Raw genomic sequence first — 21846 nt, forward strand, 5'->3', positions numbered from 1 at the left:
TATGTCTTAAGACAGTCTTTTTGGTTTTTGTGTGACCCCAGGCAGGGAGTCCAGGTAATGGATTATTACAGTTGTCCACATGAGATATGGAGGCCAGAACTAGGGTTGGTGGCAACTGAAAGACAGAGAAGTGTTCCAACAGGATGGCTGAGAGATTTGGGAGGTTAACTCAGTAGATGCATTGGATGAGGGGGGTTCACATGGGAAGGTGTCAATGGTGACTGCCAGGTTTCAGGCTTGAGTAATTAGGTAGATGTTGATGGCATTTACTGGGATGAGGAAGACTTCATATAGTGAGTTTAGGGTTTTCCTAGCTAACTGGAAAAACACAGGGAGAAGTGACACCTCGGTCAGTACAAAAGAAATCAGAACAATCTACACCATTTAGTACCACTAGAATAGAATTAATCTTGAAACATCTGTGGTAATATGGGACTGGTGTGAGAAATAAAATCCAGAGAACCCTCAAATCTGAACCAAAGAATGCATTCCCCACCTTTGAATATCTGGGGTTAAAGACACAAAAAGTCCTCTCTTCTCTGTTTTATACTTACCACTCTCTTTCTGGGGGAGGTATCTTAGAACTCTGAAATTATCAAATGAGGTGAAGCACTGAGCATTGTAATTAGCCTCTAACTAAGAAAAAGGGTCCAGATAGACCTCGGCTCAGAAAAAAGACTCTGGATGACTCTGAAAGGAAACTGCTTAACTCTTCCCCAGAGGCGTCTCTCTCTCTCAGAATGTCGCCCTATTTATTTTGCAAGGGGATTAGGACATTAGCCTTCTCCTCATCTGGCTAGGTAGAACTCTTGCAACTCAGAGCAATAAATATCTTGGTTTGCCATTCAGACAAGGTCATAGATTATAATAGAAATAATTTTATTTCATATGTATAGTGTAGGGGTCTGCTTATAAATAACATAGACTCGCTACATTTGGAAAACAAAGCAAATTTGGAACATCGTCCTTCTCTCCTTCCTGTTCTTCTTAAGTCTCAAGTTGCTTCAAAAGTAAAACCTTTTGATATACCTCTGAAAGCAGATGATTTGCTAAGACAGATGCACACTCATGAACTGAATTAAGAAGAATTGTGGGGCTTCCCCGGTGGCGCAGTGGTTGAGAGTCCGCCTGCCGATGCAGGGGACACGGGTTCGTGTCCCGGTCCGGGAAGATCCCACATGCCACGGAGTGGCTGGGCCCATGAGCCATGGCCGCTGAGCCTGCGCATCCGGAGCCTATGCTCCGCAACGGGAGAGGCCACAACAGTGAGAGGCCCGCGTACCGCAAAAAAAAAAAAAAAAAAAGAAGGATTGTGAAGTAACTGGTCATGGGGTTATTCATGGACAAAACTGTTTGAAGGAAAACCACTTACATCACTTAGCTGCTTTGTGTTGTGCTGAGCCAAAACCATGCCCATGGAATCAGGCACACTTGTGAACTTGATGGTATCTGGGTGCTGTCGGTACTTTCTCTCATTTAATGCATTGCCTGCTTTCTTGGCCTGCTCAACCTCCAGAGAACCAAAAGGAATCCATCCAACGCCCTTGAAGAAGTTGTTGTACTCATCTTTATATACATGCTGTAAAAGAGTAATCTCAGATAAGGAGATATCCTAGTGCATACTCAAGAGCTGTTTCTGGAATCTGTAATTCTATCCAGGGGGAATGAAGAGCAACCTGTCAGCATGCTTCTGTCTATACTGGAGCTTTTGGCTATCTCTGCCACAGAGCTCCTTACCCAGAATTTGGTCATAAGAAAAAGCAGTTCTGTTGTTAGACTGCATTAACATTCCAGGAGAGAATGTAGGCCACATATTTCCACGGGTACTGCTAAAAAAAAAAAAGTGTCTCTTTTGACAATAAATTGGGCTTTCCTTTTGATTTCACTGAAATCTCCACAACTTTTGAATTTCACCCACACCGTCCACCTGGGCTCCTCCATCTCAGTTGGAGAGAGACATTCTCACTGAGCAACAATAAAGGAACACAATTTTTTCCCTTTACCAAGGATGATTCTTACAAAAACCTGGCTCCTGCAGCAGGAAATGCTCTGAATATTAAACACCCTCCCCCATGCAGCTCTCCATGAGTCATGCTGCAATCACAAAGCCCTCCTGGTTCATTTTAGATGACTCGTTACATAGATTTACATGCATGAGAGTGTGACCTTGAGTTCAAAAACAAAAGAAGAAAAAAGAAAAAGAACATTCTTGATTTCAGAAAGAAGAGAGAATGCTCCTATTTTATATTATACATATTGCCGTTGAAGCATGCCCACCAGGAGTAACCATTTCCTTTTGTTGAGAGCCAAGGTGGCTTATGTACTTAGTAGAACATGGCTTTATCTTTGATCCATAAGTTAATAAAGATAATATCAATGATTGCGATAGGAGCACAGAAAGCTAGTAAAACACAGCGTGTCTACCATGCCTTTGTTACTCTTTCAATGATGACTGTATATTTTAAAGTGCATTTTTCAAATACCTTATTGTATTGTGAAGTCTACTAAAATAGGAAGAAATGATCACCTGTTCAGTACCAGCATCTCTAGGTCTATAATATTATACATACTCACATCACTCTGAATTTGATTCACATTCCTGGTATGCTCAAGACTCAGGGCATCAGGTAGGTATGTGTAGTGATGTATCGGCTGCTTGTAGTTGATATTGGTGGCAACATCCTGGGCCATCTTTGCAGCTGTAATGCTAACCATGTCCCCAGGGGTATGGTAGCTGGTTTTGGTGTTTTCATAGTTCTTCTTGTATTCACGATCAGACTGTAACTTTGCCACATTCGTATAGTGGACGAGCTTAGGATCATCCTGGAGGCTTCTAAAACCCACATGCTTTCCCTTTGCCTTCTCGTAAGCTTCCTTGTATTTATACTGTGGAGGCAGAATTTGGTTAGCAAAGTCCTAAGCACTGGGAACATTAGGTGGAGCGATTATATTCACACACAAAGGCATTCAGAATATTGTGACTTTCTGGAAGACTGTACAAGAAATACAGTCCACACCCCACGCCCCCCAACCCCAGGAAGCTTAGACTGAAAGCATTTATTTCCAACATTGCTGGGTTATAAATGGGTATCATGGTAAATTCAGGAGCAGTTTCTTTTCTTTGCTACAAATGCTATAGATGATTTGCATGTGGGACTTTATATAGAGCCAACTTTATTAAGTTTTCACACTTAATATAAACATAACATATTCCAAAACATAAGACTACATTCCAAATATATCTCTTGGCTTTCCAGGGATGTGAATTTTCCTAATCCAACATGTTAGTTCACATCACAGAATACTAGAAATACTTCTGTTTTCGATTCTGATTGGTCCAGGATATGTACACAACAGGTGCAGAAGAAACTCTAAAGAACTGTACATGCAAGACGTTTATACTCAGATCTCTTTGGGGTGGGGGATGGAAAATATTACTATGTTTGTTGTCTCAGGTGACCTAATATGGTTAAAAAAAAAAAAAAAAACTCTTCTCTGGCAGGTAGCTAGGCTTTCACCCAACCCCATTTCTCAGCAGCTACTCTCCAAGCTCACTGCTGAAGCAGCTGCAGATGAATTAAGGAACTATATAATAAGGGCAGGAACCACGAGACCTTTCCTCATCAGTAAAAGCCTGACTGCAAAAGCTCTGCGGTCCAAGGTCTCTCACCGCTGAGATTGGCAATGGGGTGTAGACTGAGCTCTACAGTAGGTAACAAATCAAAACCTCAATTTTTATGTAAGAGAATTCAAATCCACCCAAACTCTGAAGACACTCTGCTCCTGCCATTTAAGCACCAATTTATAAACAAGAGTTTAGCAGGCAAAAGAATTATCAAGTAGTTTCTAGGCATGTTAGAAAAAGTTCTGTGTAAGGGCTAAAAATAAAAATGATAATGTCATATTTTAGACTGTCACTTTCTCCTTAAACTAGAAATGTATTTCAGAGTGATGTGCAAAGCTTTGAAGAACACATTTTCAGTACCATCCCTACATGGAAGGCTGTAGAATTCTTACACCCTATCTTCCACATGGTCTGTACATGTGGTTTCTTTCTTTTCTTGTCTCAGATGAAGAGTGTAGCCTCTGGAATAGTGTGTGACAGTGAAATCTATGGGGTGTGCGTGCTTTTGGAAAATTTTGTTTTTCAATGATGAGAAGAAGTATAAGTGTATACTTTTTCTATTACAGATGAAATAAATCAAAATTATATTCTAGAAAAGTGGGCTTTTTCCCATTTGGTTTATAAAATCTGTACATTTTATTTAACATTTTTTCAATCTTCTTAGTACAATTATAATGCAGGCAGTCATCTGAATTTAACGTGTTAGTGGCAGGTGGGGTATTCTCCCTGAAAATAAATGTGGGCTGTCAGGGAAATGTGTCAGGGAAGGTAATTTGGGCTATGAATCAGGAGATAAAGCCACTGTCAGATTTATGACAGCTCTACCAAGTGGGGTCAACTGAAAAGAATCACAAAATATTGAAAAAGTGACAGGTTTTCAAAACAATATTTTGTGGAGAATTTAAATTTCATTAATTCAACATACTGTTTTCAATGTGGTATCATTTTAACAAGCACCCATTTGATTACTTTGTAAAAAAGACAATCACCCAGATTTCACCTAAAATTTTTACTCACATCACTGGCAATGTTTCTCGATGCTTTGGCTGCAGTGATGGGTATAGCGTCACCCAGCACATTGTTGCCCTTGGCTATTAAATCATGCCAGTCCTGTTTATAACAGACCTGCGATGGAAAAGGAAAAAGGATGTCAGCATGCTCTGGGGTAATCAGCTACACTGATTCCTCAACAGCTGGGATTGCTTTGTTCTTTTCCAGATAGAAGCTAGAAGAATCTCCTATAGCACACAGTTTTAAGAAGTCACATTAATGGTAAATCAACTACACTTCAATTTAAAAAACAGAAGTCACATTAGCAAAATGTCATACATAAAATTGTATAGCATAAAATTATTAGACTCTGTACTAATCATTCACCCAAGTCTGGTTTGGGCACATATTGAAGAGGGAAATTGAGAAACTGGAGTGGATCCAGAGGAGAATAATAAAGGTTCTGGAAACCACAGTATGTGAGAACCAACTCGAGAAAATGCAGTTCAATCTTATGAAAGGAAGGTCCAGGAAAGACCTGGTGGTTAGCTTTAGAAATTTTAGTGTTGTTGTTAAAAAAAAAAAACAAAGGAGGGGGGATTTCATTTATCCTTATTTTTCTGGAGGATAAAAACTTCCTCCATGTGCAGAACTAGGAAAACTAGAGGAATATGTGTTGAGCTTGACACAAAGAAGAATGTTATACCCTTTAGAGTTGTCCTACACTTGAAAAGGCTGACTCAAGAGGTACAGAACCATCATCATGGGATATGCTCTAATGGGGGCTATGGAGAAAATTGACCTAAATTGTCAAAGTCCTGTCATACTCTAAAATTCTATTATTTTATCATCAGGTCTGGATTTCACACCCCATCAAAAACCCTACTTACATCACTTATATTGTAAGCATTACACTTGGCCTGGAGAAATTGAGGAACATCAGGACCCATCGTATATTTATGTTTCACATCTTCTCCTTTAGCCTTGTATAAGATCTGCAACACATAGTCACAAAAATAAAATGCATTATGGATGGTACAAAAAGGAAAATACATTAATTACACACTTAATGAAGTTATTCCTAGCATAATCCCCCACAATTTCTATTACTTAAAATTATCAAAGCCATCTTCCTATTTTAAGAAACTCATTAAGGAAGACCCAAAAACTCTGTATTAAAATAGAGAGAAAAAAATCCTAAGAAAATAGAAATCTTTGCTTGCCAGATATGAATAAAAAATGAGTTCAAACGTGAAACCCTAAAATGGATAAGAGAATTCACTAAAGCCAGAAAAGGTCATTTTTTGCTAGTGGAGTTAATAGTTCTTAAAGTCTTGGTTTTTATTTTTTTAGTTTTGGTTTTTTATTCTTAGAGAGAAAGACGTAGTTAGAATGAGTCTTTCAATTCCCCTAAAAACTTTCCAATTATAATTGTATCAGTAAAAGCACATAATAATTTCCTCATAATATAAAGGTGCTTATATGTAAATCCAGCCTACGCAAGAGGTTTACCACTTCATATTTACCCTGTTTTGCCATTTTAAAGATGTCTGAAAGACACCAAAGTGCATGGGGTAGAAATCATACTGTATCCTCCTCTTGGTAATGAAAAAGAAAGAAATTGCTCAGTTTCTAAAACTAAAACAGAATTGGAATTCCAAGTAGATTTTTAATCTCTTGATTGTCATTTATCATATATACCTCCATTTCCCAGGCATGTCTGTGTGGAATACCATATGTAAACTGGTGTGCATGTATCACAAGTAAAATCTGAAATGGCTGATATCTAAATGAATCTCCAAATACTAAATAATTTCTTTTAGGAATCCAAGAGCTATCTTCACTTCCTCACTGCCTTTAGAAACCACATCTAAGCATTCAGAGAATCTCGTTAATTTTACCTTCTAAACATCTCCTTTCCCACTGTTATTGCCTGAGTTCGGTCCAAATAAGGTTTCTGTTGAATTTCTGTAGCAGCTTTCTAATTCATCTCCTTGCCTTCAATCTCTCCCCTTTCCAATATCTTCTCTGCATTTTTTGCCAATTATCTTTTAAAACACAGACCTGATAATGCAACTCCATGGATTAAAAATCTTCAGTACTTCCTGTTACCTACCCCATAATGTCCAGAGTATAAATTAACATTCAAGACCCTCAATAATCAGGTCTTGAAGGATTACAATCCTAAATCCTTCATCCTTCACTGTCCTTCCATTCATTACTTCTTGACTGTCATTATGTTTTTCCTTTTGCCAGTAATGCAGGCTTCCCTTATTTGCCAGGGAAGCTCTGGCAGGCAGTTACCCTCTCCTCTTATACTTACTTAGCACATGCCTCTCCTGTAGCATTTGTCTCTCCATATGATGATGCTGTTTCTATCCATGCCTTTGTCTTATACTCTTGTCCTGTATCCCATTCATCCTTGTCTGTTTCATCTTTATACCATCAGCACATAATATAGTGCCTGGCACATGGAAGGTGTTCAAAAACATTCATTCAATGAATTAATGAATGAATGTTTTTGATGTCCCTTTAGCTCTTTCATACACCAAATTTTCCTTGAGAGCTGTCTTTAGCCAGAGCATATACATTGCTCACGGACAGGCAGGCAAACAATATACTAATCTCCTCCAAGACATAAGTAAAGAAAAGTATCTATAATAATTGTGTATGATGAATTCTGAGGAGAGAAATCATCTACTCATGTGTATTATTTCCCTGTACTAATATTTTATATATGAAAAGCAAATATGAGCAACTTAATATAGAATTGAATATAATGCATTTGCCACAATAAGGTGTATGGGATTTAAGCTTAAGTTTTGTTTGTGGGTGTGTCGTTCTAGGGTAGAACTTTTTGCACTTTCTCAAATACTTTATCCAATAACACAGTATTTATAGGCAGTTAAAAAGGAAGACATTTTTTAAAGGAAGGTAAAAAGCAAGATATTAAAAAAAAAGAAAGAAAATGTTAGTGCCCAAACTAAAAATAAGTGTAATTATTATTTTTAAATGAAATAAAATAATAATTTTAAAAGGAAAAGATATTAGGCTCAGAGAATAAAAATGATGAGCTCATCTTTTGAAGCCTCCCTCCATCCTTTTGCACCCTCTGTTTTGTTGTACTCACATCACTGACTTGCTGTGTGTTCTGTTTTGCCTGGACCATAACTGGGGAGTCCACAATGCTGGTAAATTTGAGGGTGTCTGGATGTTGCCTGTACTTCCTTTCATTCAGGGCATTACCTGCCTTTTTAACTTTTTCTACCTCCAGACTGCCAATAGGTATCCAGCCTATGCCTTTCATGCAGGTGTTGTAGTCTTCCTTATAGACATTCTACACCAAAGAGAGAAGAGAGAAGTGAGTGCCCCAGGCAGTGGGTTCTCTCACGCAGGCTCCCTCCTTAGAGGGGGACTGTCTTGTGGAGTAAATGTCACTTACATCGCTCTGTATGTGCATCATGTTTTTCGACAATTCCAGGTCCATGGCATCAGGCAGGTAGGTGTAGTGATGAAGCAAATGCTTATAGTTGACATTGCTGGCAACATCCTGAGCTTTCTTAGCTGCCACAACATTGAACATATCATGGGGTGTGTTGTATTTGGTCTTTGTCTTCTCATAGTCTTTTTTATACTCCCAGTCTGATTGCATCTTGGCCACATTCACATAATGAACCAGTTTAGGATCATCTTGGAGACTTTGGAAGCCAACCATTTTCCCTTTGGCTTTTTCATAATCTTTTTTGTAGTGAACCTGTTGGAAACAAAGGTGGGCATATTTTTTAATGCAGTTATGAAGGTTTTACTGAACAATGAGACCATGATTTGAGCAACTGAGCTTCCCAGAAATTATTTCAAAATGAAACAATTTGATATTTGCTTGTATATATTTGAAATGTAGCCTGTTAAAATTAAAATGTTATTTAGAGCCCATTTGGTTGTCTGTGGTTGCTTCTGCCACCCAAGGGAGGTTGGGGTGGGGACGTTACTATAATTTATATCAGTGACAAAGTAAAATAAGTTCTGTTCCACTTAGTGATAAAGACAAATGAAAAGATAAATATTTCACAAACTCTACCAATTATACTGTGCTTCTAAAGCCAAATAGCTGGCTATTTTATTAGTAGAATTATACTAGTAGTAGTAATAGTACAATTTTAATGAGTCTTTGGATATTCAAAGGGAGACCCAGAATCAGTAGTGTGTAACACTAATTGGTTCTGAATAATAAAGTGGGGAGAATTAAGCGTCCTTGAGGAGACTTGGGAAGAAACCCAGGAAACGGAGAAACAGAGATGTGAGGGAAGGTTTTTGTGTATGCTGGGGTGGGGTGGCTGGAGGAGATCACCCACAGAGAAAGGGGATCAGTGAGAAATTCTGGAGCAGGGCTTTTAGGACATGGACATTCATTATTCAGTCTTAATGTATTTACATTGCTGCAGTGACAACTCCATTTCAAACAATCATTAAAGTTGTACTTGGGATTTGGAGGGAAACCAAAAAGAGAGGGCTGAGTTCCATCTCTGGATCATGCAGAGCAGAAAGAGAATAAATCTAGGGGAGGAGAGCCCAGGTGAGCCAGAGCAAAACCATCATGTGCAAACCAGGAGCCAGAGGTGATCAGAAAAGCAAAAACCTCAGAGAATGCAGCAATCATGGGGAGGGAATCCCACTTCCTGCAGGACAGCAGGAGGGGGCAGGAGTCCATTTTATTTAAATCTCAAAGAGCAAAGTGACTTCAGTTCACATCTGAGTTGAAGTAAGATAGGAAAAGAAACAAAAGTCTTAACTTTAATGCAACCTAATGACTGACTCTTAGGGGCTCTGACACTTGAAGCCCATTCATCAGTCTGTAGAAGCAGTGAAGTGAAAAGAGAGGTAAGGCAAAGAGGGAATTCATAGAAATTAAGCAAGTTTTGAGATAAAGGTTTACCATCAGGAGGTTATTATGATGTAAATAGCAGGTAACTTCTTTATTTCTATAAGAGAAATAACGTGAATTTGTGCAGAAATATAGATGAGAATTTTAAATTAGGGGGCTTGATTAGAACAGATTTGTTAAGGTTATACAAATCCTTACCCCCAAGAAAATTCAGATCTGTTTAGGGAACTTTCTTCTCTAAATAGTTTCAGCCTGGCTTGCTTCCAGTCAGGGACAGCAGATGCGGAGACTTGGATAAGAAGCCCACCTGCCCCCATTTTCTGATTACACACAGGTGACCACCAGCTGGACTTACGTCACTCGCCGCCTGCCTGGCAACTTTGGCAGCTTTGATGGGGATCGCATCGTTTCTCAGGTCGTATCCCTTCTTGCTCAGATCTTTCAAGTCTGCTTTGTACATATTCTGAAAGAAAAATGTCATTTGAAGATAACTCAGACCACATGTAGAAAAGGCTTAACCCTCAGTGAGCGGCTGAGCCCACATGCACACCTCACTGATATTGTAGGCGTTGACTTTAGCCTGAATGAACTGGGGCACGTCCGCCGGCAGACTGTACTTGTGAATAATTTCCTCCCCTTTGACTTTGTAGGCAATCTGGAAGAGAAAAAAATGCATAAACAAACAAATAAAGTAGGGGAAAGTGTTTAACGGCACAGGAGAATAATTTTGGAGCAGATCACATTGCACAGAGGAGTTTTTTTAATGAAAGGCAGTCTCTGTGCCTTCCCCACATTCCCCGGAAAATATCTGTAGGCATTTAAGATCTCCTATGCAATTGCACAGGGTCTGATTTTAGTGCCTGTTAGCCTTGGCAAAAGTCCCTTGGTATGTGCTAAGAACCTCCAGACTAAGGTAGGGGGACCTACCTAAGAGCCCAGGAAAGTGACCCAAAGACAAAGTTAACCTGCAGACACTTTCCTGAGCATAGGAAAAGTTAATAGGGTGGGATTTACCAACTATCTATATTATATTTTGTGGGCAGTGGGTGACTAAAGGGACTTAGGGGTAGTTTTTACTAAGCATGATTTTTGTCTTACCTCTGACTTTAAATATAACCGTTTCATATGATGTAGTGTCTAAAATCACTTTCCTGATCTTTCCTAGAAATAGGCTTGTGTTTCTGGTTATCAAGAGAAGCCCCTCTTACTTTTTCCTTCGAGAGCAATGTCCAATCACTGAAATATATATAATCATCTACAGATATGAATTAGGTGTGCTTTTTTAATGAAAACCTGGGGAATTATACAGTTGCTCATATAACTGAGTCTCTTTAGATTGCCTAATAAGTACAGGTGATCATTACATTTAGAATACAAATGTATTTGTATTAGTTAACATTTAAATACAGAGAGAATTAACACTTACATCACTCCTCTGGGCCTGGTTAATCTTAGACTGTACTATAATTGGAGCATCTTCAATCGAAGTAAACTTGAGAGTATCTGGATGTTGGCGATATTTTTTCTGTTTGACAAATTAAAAAGAGAAAGATAATAATACTTTCACCAAAAGCTAATAAATCAAAATATTTTAAATTTATTTTGGAGGGACGAGAAATTTTCCTGGTTTTAAAATATAAAAATATTTGATTCTTTGCTGGCTTGGGGGAAGAAATGACTACAATACAAAAACCAACCTTTAAAGAAATTGTTTTAATTTTGGATTGTTTGGGGCAGTACAGACCAATAGAAGTTTCAGGAATGACTTTAATTTCTTGCTTATGATGTGAAAGAAGGCACTGTGAAAGCTCAGCAGAATCCCGAAACATCACAAAGTTTTCTAAAGGATTAACAGAAAAGCATGCAAGGACATTTGGAGTATCTTTGCATGACACTAAACAAGCTCCCAGGAATGTCATTTTCCTTGTCACTCCATCAGCAACTGAGGTTCTCCAGTTGAGGGAGGAGGAAGTGAGGAACTAGGGCATAGCTATGGATTATTAATAAGAAGAGCAGGACTTTTGCTTTGCAAGCTTAATGTGGTTAGTATATAAGTTATCACTAAAGTGCTGAGGAGACACAGGAGAGGGGCCATGGGGAAGATGTCTCAATTGGGAGCTGGCAACAACTAGCTACCCTTATTCCTATATTCTCCTCCTAGTTCTCTTCATTTTTTCATACTATACATCCCACTTTTGTGTATATAGTAGCATCCCTCTTTCAACTTCAGACTTCTGAAAACCACTAACCCAGAATTTTTTCTGAAAGATCTCTTGAGTAGATAAAGTGGTTTTCACCAAAAATAAACAGAAGCACAAAACAATAAGAACAACAAAAACTTGGGTGTGGAAGACAACCCTCACTTAGCACCTCTGACCCTTCTTTATGTGGTCTAACTTCCTGGATGACGGATTCACCTGACAGCAGGGGGAACGTTCAACTGCTGTCAGAGAAGGGACTGCTTTAAGAGCCCCAAGATCATCTTTGTTTCTTCTTAGACTGAATAACAACATATATACTACTTCAAAGTCATCAAGAATATAGCATAAGGTATAATAATACTTCAAAGAAAATTTCTATAATAGTCATTATATGCATAATTCACAATTGCCAAATATTGGAAAAAATCCACATGCCCACTAACTGGACAATCAAAGCGTGATATAGCCGTGCAAAGGAATACTACTCTCACTAATAAAAAGGAAAATATTACAGACACATGTAGAGATATGGACGAACCTCAAAAACATTATGCTAAGTGAAAGAAAAGGCAAAATTATAGAGGCAGAAAGCAGATCGGTGGTTGTCTGGGGTTGAAAATGGGAGTGGGAATTTTTTGGGGTGCTAGCAGTATCTTAAAATTCAATTGTGGGGCTTCCCTGGTGGTGCAGTGGTTGAGAGTCCGCCTGCCGATGCAGGGGACACGGGTTTGTGCCCCAGTCCGGGAAGATCCCACATGTCGCGGAGCGGCTGGGCCCGTGAGCCATGGCCACTGAGCCTGCGCGTCCGGAGCCTGTGCTCCGCAACGGGAGCGGCCACAACAGTGAGAGGCCCGCGTACCGCCAAAAAAAAAAAAAAAAAAAAAAAAAAATTCAATTGTGGGTCTGATATCACTGAGCCCCTGAATCTACGACAGCAGCCAACTACCTCCTGACTATTTTGAAGGCAAAGTATTTGAGTAGCCTCCATAACTTCAACTATTCTCTCTTTCTTGCTGCTAAAACCGTTCCTAACTAGTAGGGGGATCTCATGAAACCCAAGGCCAAAATTGAAACAACCTTGACCTAACCTCTTGATATCAACTGCATCCAACGACCTAACAGAGCCTGCAGTCCAACCTCCCTTGACCATGCTGATTTCACTCCTATATTGTGTATTTCATAATATACTACTCATTTTCTATCTTGCTTCTGAAAAATAAAGATGCATTTACCGGTTTAAAAAAATTCAATTGTGGGGATGGCTATGCAACTAGATGGATTTATTAAAACTTGTCAAGGTGTACACTTAAAATACGTGAATTTTTGTGGTATGCAAACTATACCTCGATAAAGCTGTTAAAAGTATTTCTGTCATGAGTGGTTAACGTAAACGACTTTGGTGATGTGAAGAGGTATGATTATCTACCGAGATAATTCATGCACATGATAAGTTGGGTTTTTTTTCCTCAGCAACAATACTAGAAAATGAAGTGGTAAAGGAGGCATTTCCCATGGTTTGAGAAGTTTTACCAGGTCACATTCACAAATCTATCTCTGTGACACACAGAGACATGATGGCTTTACCTCATTCAGAATGTCTGAAGCTCGCTTTGCCTTTTCCATTTCTAAGGACCCAAAAGGTACCCAGCCGCAACCTTTCATCCAGCTATTGTAGTCAGCTTTGTATTGGACCTAAAACACCAAGAGAAAGGTTACATTTCTTTACTCAGCATCATCCTTCTTCGTAAAATCATTAACATTTTCCCAAAAAGAATGCTTTTAAGATTTCTGACCAGTTTCCTTATTCCATACATTGAGGTTATTTTAAACATTTCCTTGGGGAGAGATTTTAACAGCCCTTAGGTTTTCACTGTTCTTTCTAGTTGGCATATGTTCTACTTCATCCTTGTTTCCAAAGTATGTGGAATTATAATTCCAATCTGCTAAATTCAAAGCTGTATTTCAAAGAATAAATGAAATTGTTATATTTAGATCATCAAACGTGAGATGTTTGCTCACTAGAATATATTATGTATTATGTTTCTATGGTCCGATTATAACTGAAGGCCATATTGTAGGTGGATAATTTTGCTCATTTTCTGATAAGACTTGATAGTAGTTATTTGTATTAAGTGTTTACACATATTGCCCTTCATGTGTAATGGTAAGCTTAGGAGTGTTTCTACCTTGGCTAACAACACACTTTAATATAGTTGTATTCAATAATTTGCTTATGGAGAGCAGTTAGCATTTGGAATCGGACCTATCTGGGAGACAGTTACTTGATGCTATTAAAATAATGACCTACTCCTGTTGTCTGGCTATAGGTGATACCTAAAACATGTACTCTAGATACAAAATTCAGATGATTGTTCTTTAGTGTGGGCCTTCGAACTGGAATGAAAAATCAAGAAACCATTGGTTCCTGCCTTTGAAAAACCTATGATCTATTTGGGAGGAAGAAACATAACAAAATGAAACAAATAAGATAATAATGCTTAAAATAGAATTTTTAGTGATAAGAATGTAAAATTGTGCAGCTGCTATGGAAAGTAGTACAGCAATTCCTCAAAAAATTAAAAATAGAACTACCAAATCATCCAGAAATTCTACTTCTGGGTATATACTCAAAAGAATTGAAAGCAGGATCTTGAAGATATTCATACATCCATGTTCACTGTGGCATTAGTCACAATAGCCAGAAGGTGGAAGCAACCCAAATGTTCACTGACAGATGAATGGATAACCCAAATGTATACACATAGAATGGAATAGAATTCAGCCTCAAAAAGGAAGGAAATTCTGACACATACTATAACATGGATGAACCTTGAGGACATTATGCTAAGTGAAATAAACCAGTCACAAAAGGACAAGCACTGCATAATTCCATTGATACGAGGTCTTTAGAGTAGTCCAACTCACAGAGACAGAAAGTAGAAGGGTGGTTAACAGGGACTGAGGGGAAGAGGAAATGGGGAGTTGTTTAATGTGCAGAGAGTTGCATTTTTCCAAGACAAAAAAGTTCTGGAGATTGGTTGCACAACAATGGGAATGTAACTAACTGCTGCTGAACTGTACAATCAAAACTGGTAAAGATGGCAAATATTATGTCTATATTACCATTTAAAAAAATAGAATTGTTAGGATAAAGTATTCAATTGTATAGCTCAGACAAATTAATTTGCCTAAAGAAGTTTTGATCTGCAGGAAAAAAACCTAGCTATTATAAAAAGTAATGCTATAAATAATATATTTTATTTTCAGACAAGATAGCAATCTATACAAAAAATTATTGATAATGATGAATGTGATAATTATGATAATGGTGATGATGATAATAGTGAATGTTTACTGAGAATTCACCAGGGCCCAGCACCATGCTAAGAGTATTTTGAATGCATTTAAATAATGAAAACAATTCTTTTGTATTATTCCAATTTTGCAGGAGGACTCTAAACTCAGGAAGGTTGATCACTTTCCCAAAAGGAAACTGGGATGGGGTGCTTGCCAGACCCAGGCCTCTCTAACTCTGAGAGGCGTGCTCTCATAGAATCCCAAGGATAATTTTCCCATTACATACTTGCTACATACAGAAGACAATGCAGATACTTCTGAGAATCGCCAAAAAATCACTCAACTTAGAAATCCTTTTCAGTTTCTACCTTAAAAAGAGGGAATAGAGAAAATCTGGTTACTCACATCACTCTGCAGTGCATAAGCCTTCTTGGCAAGGTCCATGTTAATGCTGTCCAGCGGGTAGCTGTAATTGTGTAAGAGGTGCTTATAGTCCACATCACTGGCAATTGCCTGAGATTTCTTAGCTTGAGTCACTTGGAGCATATCAAGAGGTGCCGTGTAGATAGTTTTTGACTTTTCATAGTTTTTACGATATTCATGCTGTGAATAGGAAATTACCATTTATTAGCACAAATCTTCAATGGATTTCCAGAAAAGCACAGAGATCTCTCATAAACAACAAATACAAGATAGAGATTTTTTTCCTTCTAGTTAGTTACTTTTTTCCTAAAATGTGATCATATGTTTCACATCATTGAAACCGCCCCTCCCAAAAATCATGGGCAGATGCATGAACAGATCTTCTCAAATCTTTGTTTAGATCAAAGAGGAACTGTTAGACAGTAGGAATGGGCCACAGCTTCTGATTCAGCCAGCTATTATTTTATTTTAAAACAGGGCTTTTCAAGGACCACTAGCAAGCATGATTTCTGCTAAGGTAATCTAACCTTGGAAGAGTATTCCATTAAAGAAGTATTTTTTAAACTGTCAAAAATCACTTGACAATCATTTCATACTTCTGATTTTATAAAATGACTCCTTCATAAATAGAGCTGTACACTTGACTTCTTGACTTTTCTAAAGTCATCTTTAAGTGAATAGTTACTGATTTTTCAACCTGACTATTCTACTTTGGACAACAGATAAGCCCCACTGAGAACCCCAGAGGTTTTTCCATACTAAGTTTAATTTTGGTAACAATTTAAAAGAAGTTTCAGATTTCAGCAGTTATAAGACCTCAAAGGAGAAAAATTTATGAAACTGAGCCACTGAAGTAACGTTGACCCTTATGTACAGTGTTCTCATAAACCAAATGTCCTGACTGGCCTCAGAAGGCACTTTCATCGGTTGGTTTTCTGGAATGGTTAGACAGGGTGTTAATTAGGTCAAAGTCCCAGCTTCATCACGTCTGCTCACCAATTACCTTAAAAGAGAGAAAAATTCTGACCCAGAATTTTTCCTTTAGGAAGATTCTAAACCTATTATATCTCCCTATAATCACATAAGCTCTAAAGACAGTGATCCAAGCTAGCAAGTATAGATGTGCATTATAAATCTCCTGCAGAAATTCCTTTTACAAATAATCCAATCTTTTAACTTTCTTAGGGAATATAGTCTTCCGTCTAAAACATCATGGGTAGTCAGTTTCACAGAATAAATTCGTCTCTTAATTGTAAAATCTAGGCCCTGGTTTATGAAAATAAAATATGGAAACTTTCTGATGGCATGCAAGAACACTGAAAAAAATAAAGACAGTTTGTCTTTATTAGAAATAAATGGATAAAGCAATGTTGCAATAGCAGTTGGTGTGTGGAAGTGTTTTTGACTAAATTGTTTTGACCCTTTTGTTCAAGTTCAGATAAGCTCACACATGCCTGCACATATAAAAGGTTGTCAAAGATCCAAATGGCTTTATTTATTTTTATTTTTATCTATTTATTTATTTGGTCCCACCGAGTGGCCTGTGGGATCCCAGTTCCCCAGCCAGAGATGGAACCTGTGCCCCCCTGCAGTGGAAGCATGGAGTCTTAACCACTGGACCACCAGGGAATTCCCTACTGATTTATTTTTTTATTGAAGTATAGTTGATTTACAATATTAGTTTCAGGTAGACAGCATAGTAATTCAGTATTTTTACAGATTATGCTCCATTAAAAGTTATTACAAGATAATGGCTATAATTCCCTGTGTTGTACAATATAACCTAATTGCTTATCTATTTTATGCATAACAGTTTGTGTCTCTTAATCCCATACCCCTATCTTGCCTCTCTCTCCTTCCCTCTCCCTACTGGTAACTATCAATTCAAGTTTGTTTCTATAACTGTGTCTGTCTCTGTTTTGTTATATATGTTCATTTGTTTTATTTTTTAGATTCCACATATAAGTGATATCATACAGTATTTGTCTTTCTCCGTCTGACTTATTTTACAAGCATAATATTCTCTAGGTACATCCACACTGCTGCAAATGGCAGAATTTCACTCATTTATGGCTGAGTGATACTTGATTGTATATATATACCACATATTCTTTATCCATTTTTCTGTTGATGGATGCTTAGGTTGCTTCCATATCTTGGCTACTGTAAATAATGCTGCTACAAATACTGGGGTACATGTTTCTTTTTGAACTAGTGTTTTCGTCTTTTCTGGATATATGCCCAGGAGTGGAACTGCTGGATCATATGGTAGCTCTATTTTTAGTTTTTTAAGGAACCTCCATACTGTTTTCCATAGTGGCTGCACCAATTTACACACCCATCAACAGTGAAGGAGGGTTCCCTTTTCTCTACATCCTTGCCAACATTTGCTATTGGTATTTTGATGATATAGCCATTCTGACGGGGATGAGGTGATATCTCATTGTTGTTTTGATTTGTATTTCTCTAAAAATTAGCAATGCTGAGCGTCTTTTCATGAGACTGTTAGCCACCTGTATGCCTTCTCTGGAAAAATGTCTATTCGAGTCTTCTGCCCATTTTCTTTTTTGTTTTTTTGATTGTTTGCTTTCTTGATACTGAGCTGCATGAGCCATTTATATAGTCTGGATGTTAACCCCTTGTTGGCCATATCATTTGCAAATATGTTCTATTTCATAGATTGTCTCTTCATTTTGTTGACAGTTTCCTTTGCTGTGCAAAAGATTTTAAGTTTAATTAGGTCACATTTTTTCTGTTTGTTTTAATTTCTTTTGCCTTATGAGACAGATCCAAAAAAATATTGCCAAGATCTACGTCAAGGAGTGTTCTGCCTATGTTCCCTTCTAGGAGTTTTATGGTTTCAGGTCTTTAATTGATCTTGAGTTTATTTTTGTATATGGAGTTCTAATCTCATTCTTTTACATGTAGCTGTCCAGTTTTCCCAGCACCACTTATTGAAGACACTGTCTTTTCTCCATTGTATATTCTTGCCTCCTTTGTCATAGTTTAATTGACCATAGGCACGTGAATTTATTTCTGGGCTCTCTATTCTGTTCCATTGATCTCTGTGTCTGATTTTGTACAGGACTATGCTGTTTTGATTTCTGTAGCTTTGTAATATAGTCTGAAGTTTGGAAGCATAATACCTCCAGCTTTGTTCTGTCTTCTCAAGATTGGTTTGGCTATTCAGGATCTACTGTGGTTCCATATAAGTTTTAGAATTATTTGTTCTAGTTCTGTGAAAAATGTTATGGGTATTTTGATATGGATTGCATAACATCTGTAGACTTCTTTGGGTTGTATGGGTTTTTTTTTTTTTTTGCGTTACGCGGGCCTCTCACTGTTGTGGCCTCTCCCTTTGCGGAGCACAGGCTCCAGACGCGCAGGCTCAGCAGCCATGGCTCACAGGCCTAGCCGCTCCGCAGCATGTGGGATCTTCCCGGACCGGGGCATGAACCTGTGTCCCCTGCATCGGCAGGCGGACTCTCAACCACTGCGCCACCAGGGAAGCCCTGTATGGGCATTTTAACAACATTAATTCTTCTAATCCATGACAACGGGATATCTTTCCATTGTTTTGTATCACCTTCAATTTTCTTCATCAATGTCTTATAGTCTTCAGAGTACTGGTATTTTACCTCCTTCGTTAAATTTATTCCTATTTTACACTCCCATTTACCACTGCAACAAAAAGAATAAAATACCTAGGAATAAACCGACCTCGGGAGACAAAAAGCCTGTATGCGGAAAACTACAAGACACTGATGAAAGAAATTAAAGATGATACCAATAGATGGAGAGATATACCATGTTCTTGGATTGGAAGAATGAATATTGTGAAACTGACTATACTACCCAAAGCAATCTACAGATTCAATGCAATCCCTATCAAATTACCTATGGCATTTTTTTACGGAGCTAGAACAAATCATCTTAAAATTTGTATGGAGACACAAAAGACCCTGAATAGCCAAAGCAGTCTTGAGGGGAAAAAAACGGAGCCGGAGAGTGAGCCAGAGTCCCCGAAGAGGCTGCTCCTTTAACCCTGTCCTGTCTGAGCGAAGAACAGTCGCCCTCCGGCGACCTACACGCAGAGGCGGGGCCAAATCCAAAGCTGAGACCCAGGAGCTGTGAGAACAAAGAAGAGAAAGGGAAACCTCTCCCAGCAGCCTCAGAAGCAGCGGATTAAAGCTCCACAATCAACTTGATGTACCCTGCATCTGTGGAATACATGAAGAGACAACAAATCATCCCAAATTGAGGAGCCAGGAGTCAGTGCTGTGCCTCTGAGGTGGGAGAGCCAACTTCAGGACACTGGTCCACAAGAGACCTCCCAGCTCCACATAATATCAAATGGCGAAAATCTTCCAGAGATCTCCATCTCAACACCAGCACCCAGCTTCACTCAACGACCAGCAAGCTACAGTGCTGGACACCCTATACCAAACAACTAGCAAGACAGGAACACAATGCCACCCATTAGCAGAGAGGCTGCCTAAAATCATAAAAAGTCCGCAGACACCCCAAAACACACCACCAGACGTGGGCCTGCCCACCAGAAAGACAAGATCCAGCCTCATCCACCAGAACACAGGCACTAGTCCCCTCCACCAGGAAGCCTACACAACCCACTAAACCAACCTTAGCCACTGGGGACAGACACCAAAAACAACGGGAACTACGAACCTGCAGCCTGCAAAAAGGAGACCCCAAACACAGTAACATAAGCAAAATGAGAAGACAGAAAAACACACAGCAGGAGAAGGAGCAAGATAAAAACCCACCAGACCTAACAAATGAAGAGGTAATAGGCAGTCTACCTGAAAAAGAATTCAGAATAATGATGGTAAAGATGATCCAAGAGTCTATTTCCAAGATCCAAAATCTTGGAAATAGAATAGACAAAATGCAAGAAACAGTTAACAAGGACCTAGAAGAACTAAAGATGAATCAAGCATCGATTAAAAACACAATAAATGAAATAAAAAGTACTCTAGATGGGATCAATAGCAGAATAACTGAGGCAGAAGAACGGATAAGTGAGGTGGAAGATAAAATAGTGGAAATAACTGCTGCAGAGCAAAATAAAGAAAAAAGAATGAAAAGAACAGAGGACAGTCTCAGAGACCTCTGGGACAACATTAAATGCACCAACATTCGAATTATAGGGGTTCCAGAAGAAGAAGAGAAAAAGAAAGGGACTGAGAAAATATTTGAAGAGATTATAGTTGAAAACTTCCCTAATATGGGAAAGGAAATAGTTAATCAAGTCCAGAAGGCACAGAGAGTCCCATACAGAATAAATCCAAGGAGAAATATGCCAAGACACATATTAATCAAACTGTCAAAAATTAAACACAAAGAAATCATATTAAAAGCAGCAAGGGAAAAACAACAAATAACACACAAGGGAATCCCCATCAGGATAACAGCTGATCTCTCAGCAGAAACTCTACAAGCCAGAAGGGAGTGGCAGGACATAATTAAAGTGATGAAGGAGAAAAACCTGCAACCAAGATTACTCTACCCAGCAAGGATCTCATTCAGATTTGATGGAGAAATTAAAACGTTTACAGACAAGCAAAAGCTGAGAGAGTTCAGCACCACCAAACCAGCTTTACAACAAATGCTAAAGGAACTTCTCTAGGCAAGAAACACAACAGAAGGAAAAGACCTACAATAACGAACCCAAAACAATTAAGAAAATGGGAATAGGAACATACATATCGATAATTACCTTAAATGTAAATGGACTAAATGCTCCCACCAAAAGACACAGATTGGCTGAATGGATACAAAAACAAGACCCATATATATGCTGTCTACAAGAGACCCACTTCAGACCTAGAGACACATACAGACTGAAAGTAAGGGGATGGAAAAAGATATTCCATGCAGATGGAAACCAAAAGAAAGCTGGAGTAGTAATTCTCATATCAGACAAAATAGACTTTAAAATAAAGACTACTAGAAAAGACAAAGAAGGACACTACATAATGATCAAGGGATCGATCCAAGAAGAAGATATAACAATTGTAAATATTTATGCACCAAACATAGGAGCACCTCAATACATAAGGCAAATACTAACAGCCATAAAAGAAGAAATCAACAGTAACACAATCATAGTAGGGGACTTTAACACCCCACTTTCACCAATGGACAGATCATCCAAAATGAAAATAAATAAGGAAACACAAGCTTTAAATGATACATTAAACAAGATGGACTTAATTGATATTTATAGGACATTCCATCCAAAAACAACAGAATACACTTCCTTCTCAAGTGCTCATGGAACATTCTCCAGGATAGATCATATCTTGGGTCACAAATCAAGCCTTGGTAAATTTAAGAAAATTGAAATTGTATCAAGTATCTTTTCCAACCACAATGCTATGAGACTAGATATCAATTACAGGAAAAGA

At 38.4% G+C, this 21846-nt stretch overlaps 1 protein-coding gene across 1 annotated transcript in view; it reads right to left on the reverse strand.

The window, feature by feature from the left end:
* NEB (nebulin) overlaps positions 1 to 21846 on the reverse strand; it is a gene marked incomplete at both ends in the record, with an annotated part of 225065 nt that overhangs the window by 166452 nt on the left and 36767 nt on the right. The window contains 7 exons of the mRNA XM_079710699.1: positions 1373 to 1579; positions 2575 to 2886; positions 9853 to 9960; positions 10048 to 10152; positions 10924 to 11022; positions 13283 to 13390; positions 15401 to 15598. Of these exons, the coding sequence (XP_079566825.1) occupies positions 1373 to 1579; positions 2575 to 2886; positions 9853 to 9960; positions 10048 to 10152; positions 10924 to 11022; positions 13283 to 13390; positions 15401 to 15598 (1137 nt within the window). The remainder of the gene's footprint in view (positions 1 to 1372; positions 1580 to 2574; positions 2887 to 9852; positions 9961 to 10047; positions 10153 to 10923; positions 11023 to 13282; positions 13391 to 15400; positions 15599 to 21846) is intronic.

The sequence above is a fragment of the Hyperoodon ampullatus genome, assembly GCF_949752795.1.
Source record: "Hyperoodon ampullatus genome assembly, chromosome: 8".
Classification (NCBI taxonomy): Eukaryota; Metazoa; Chordata; class Mammalia; order Artiodactyla; family Ziphiidae; genus Hyperoodon; species Hyperoodon ampullatus.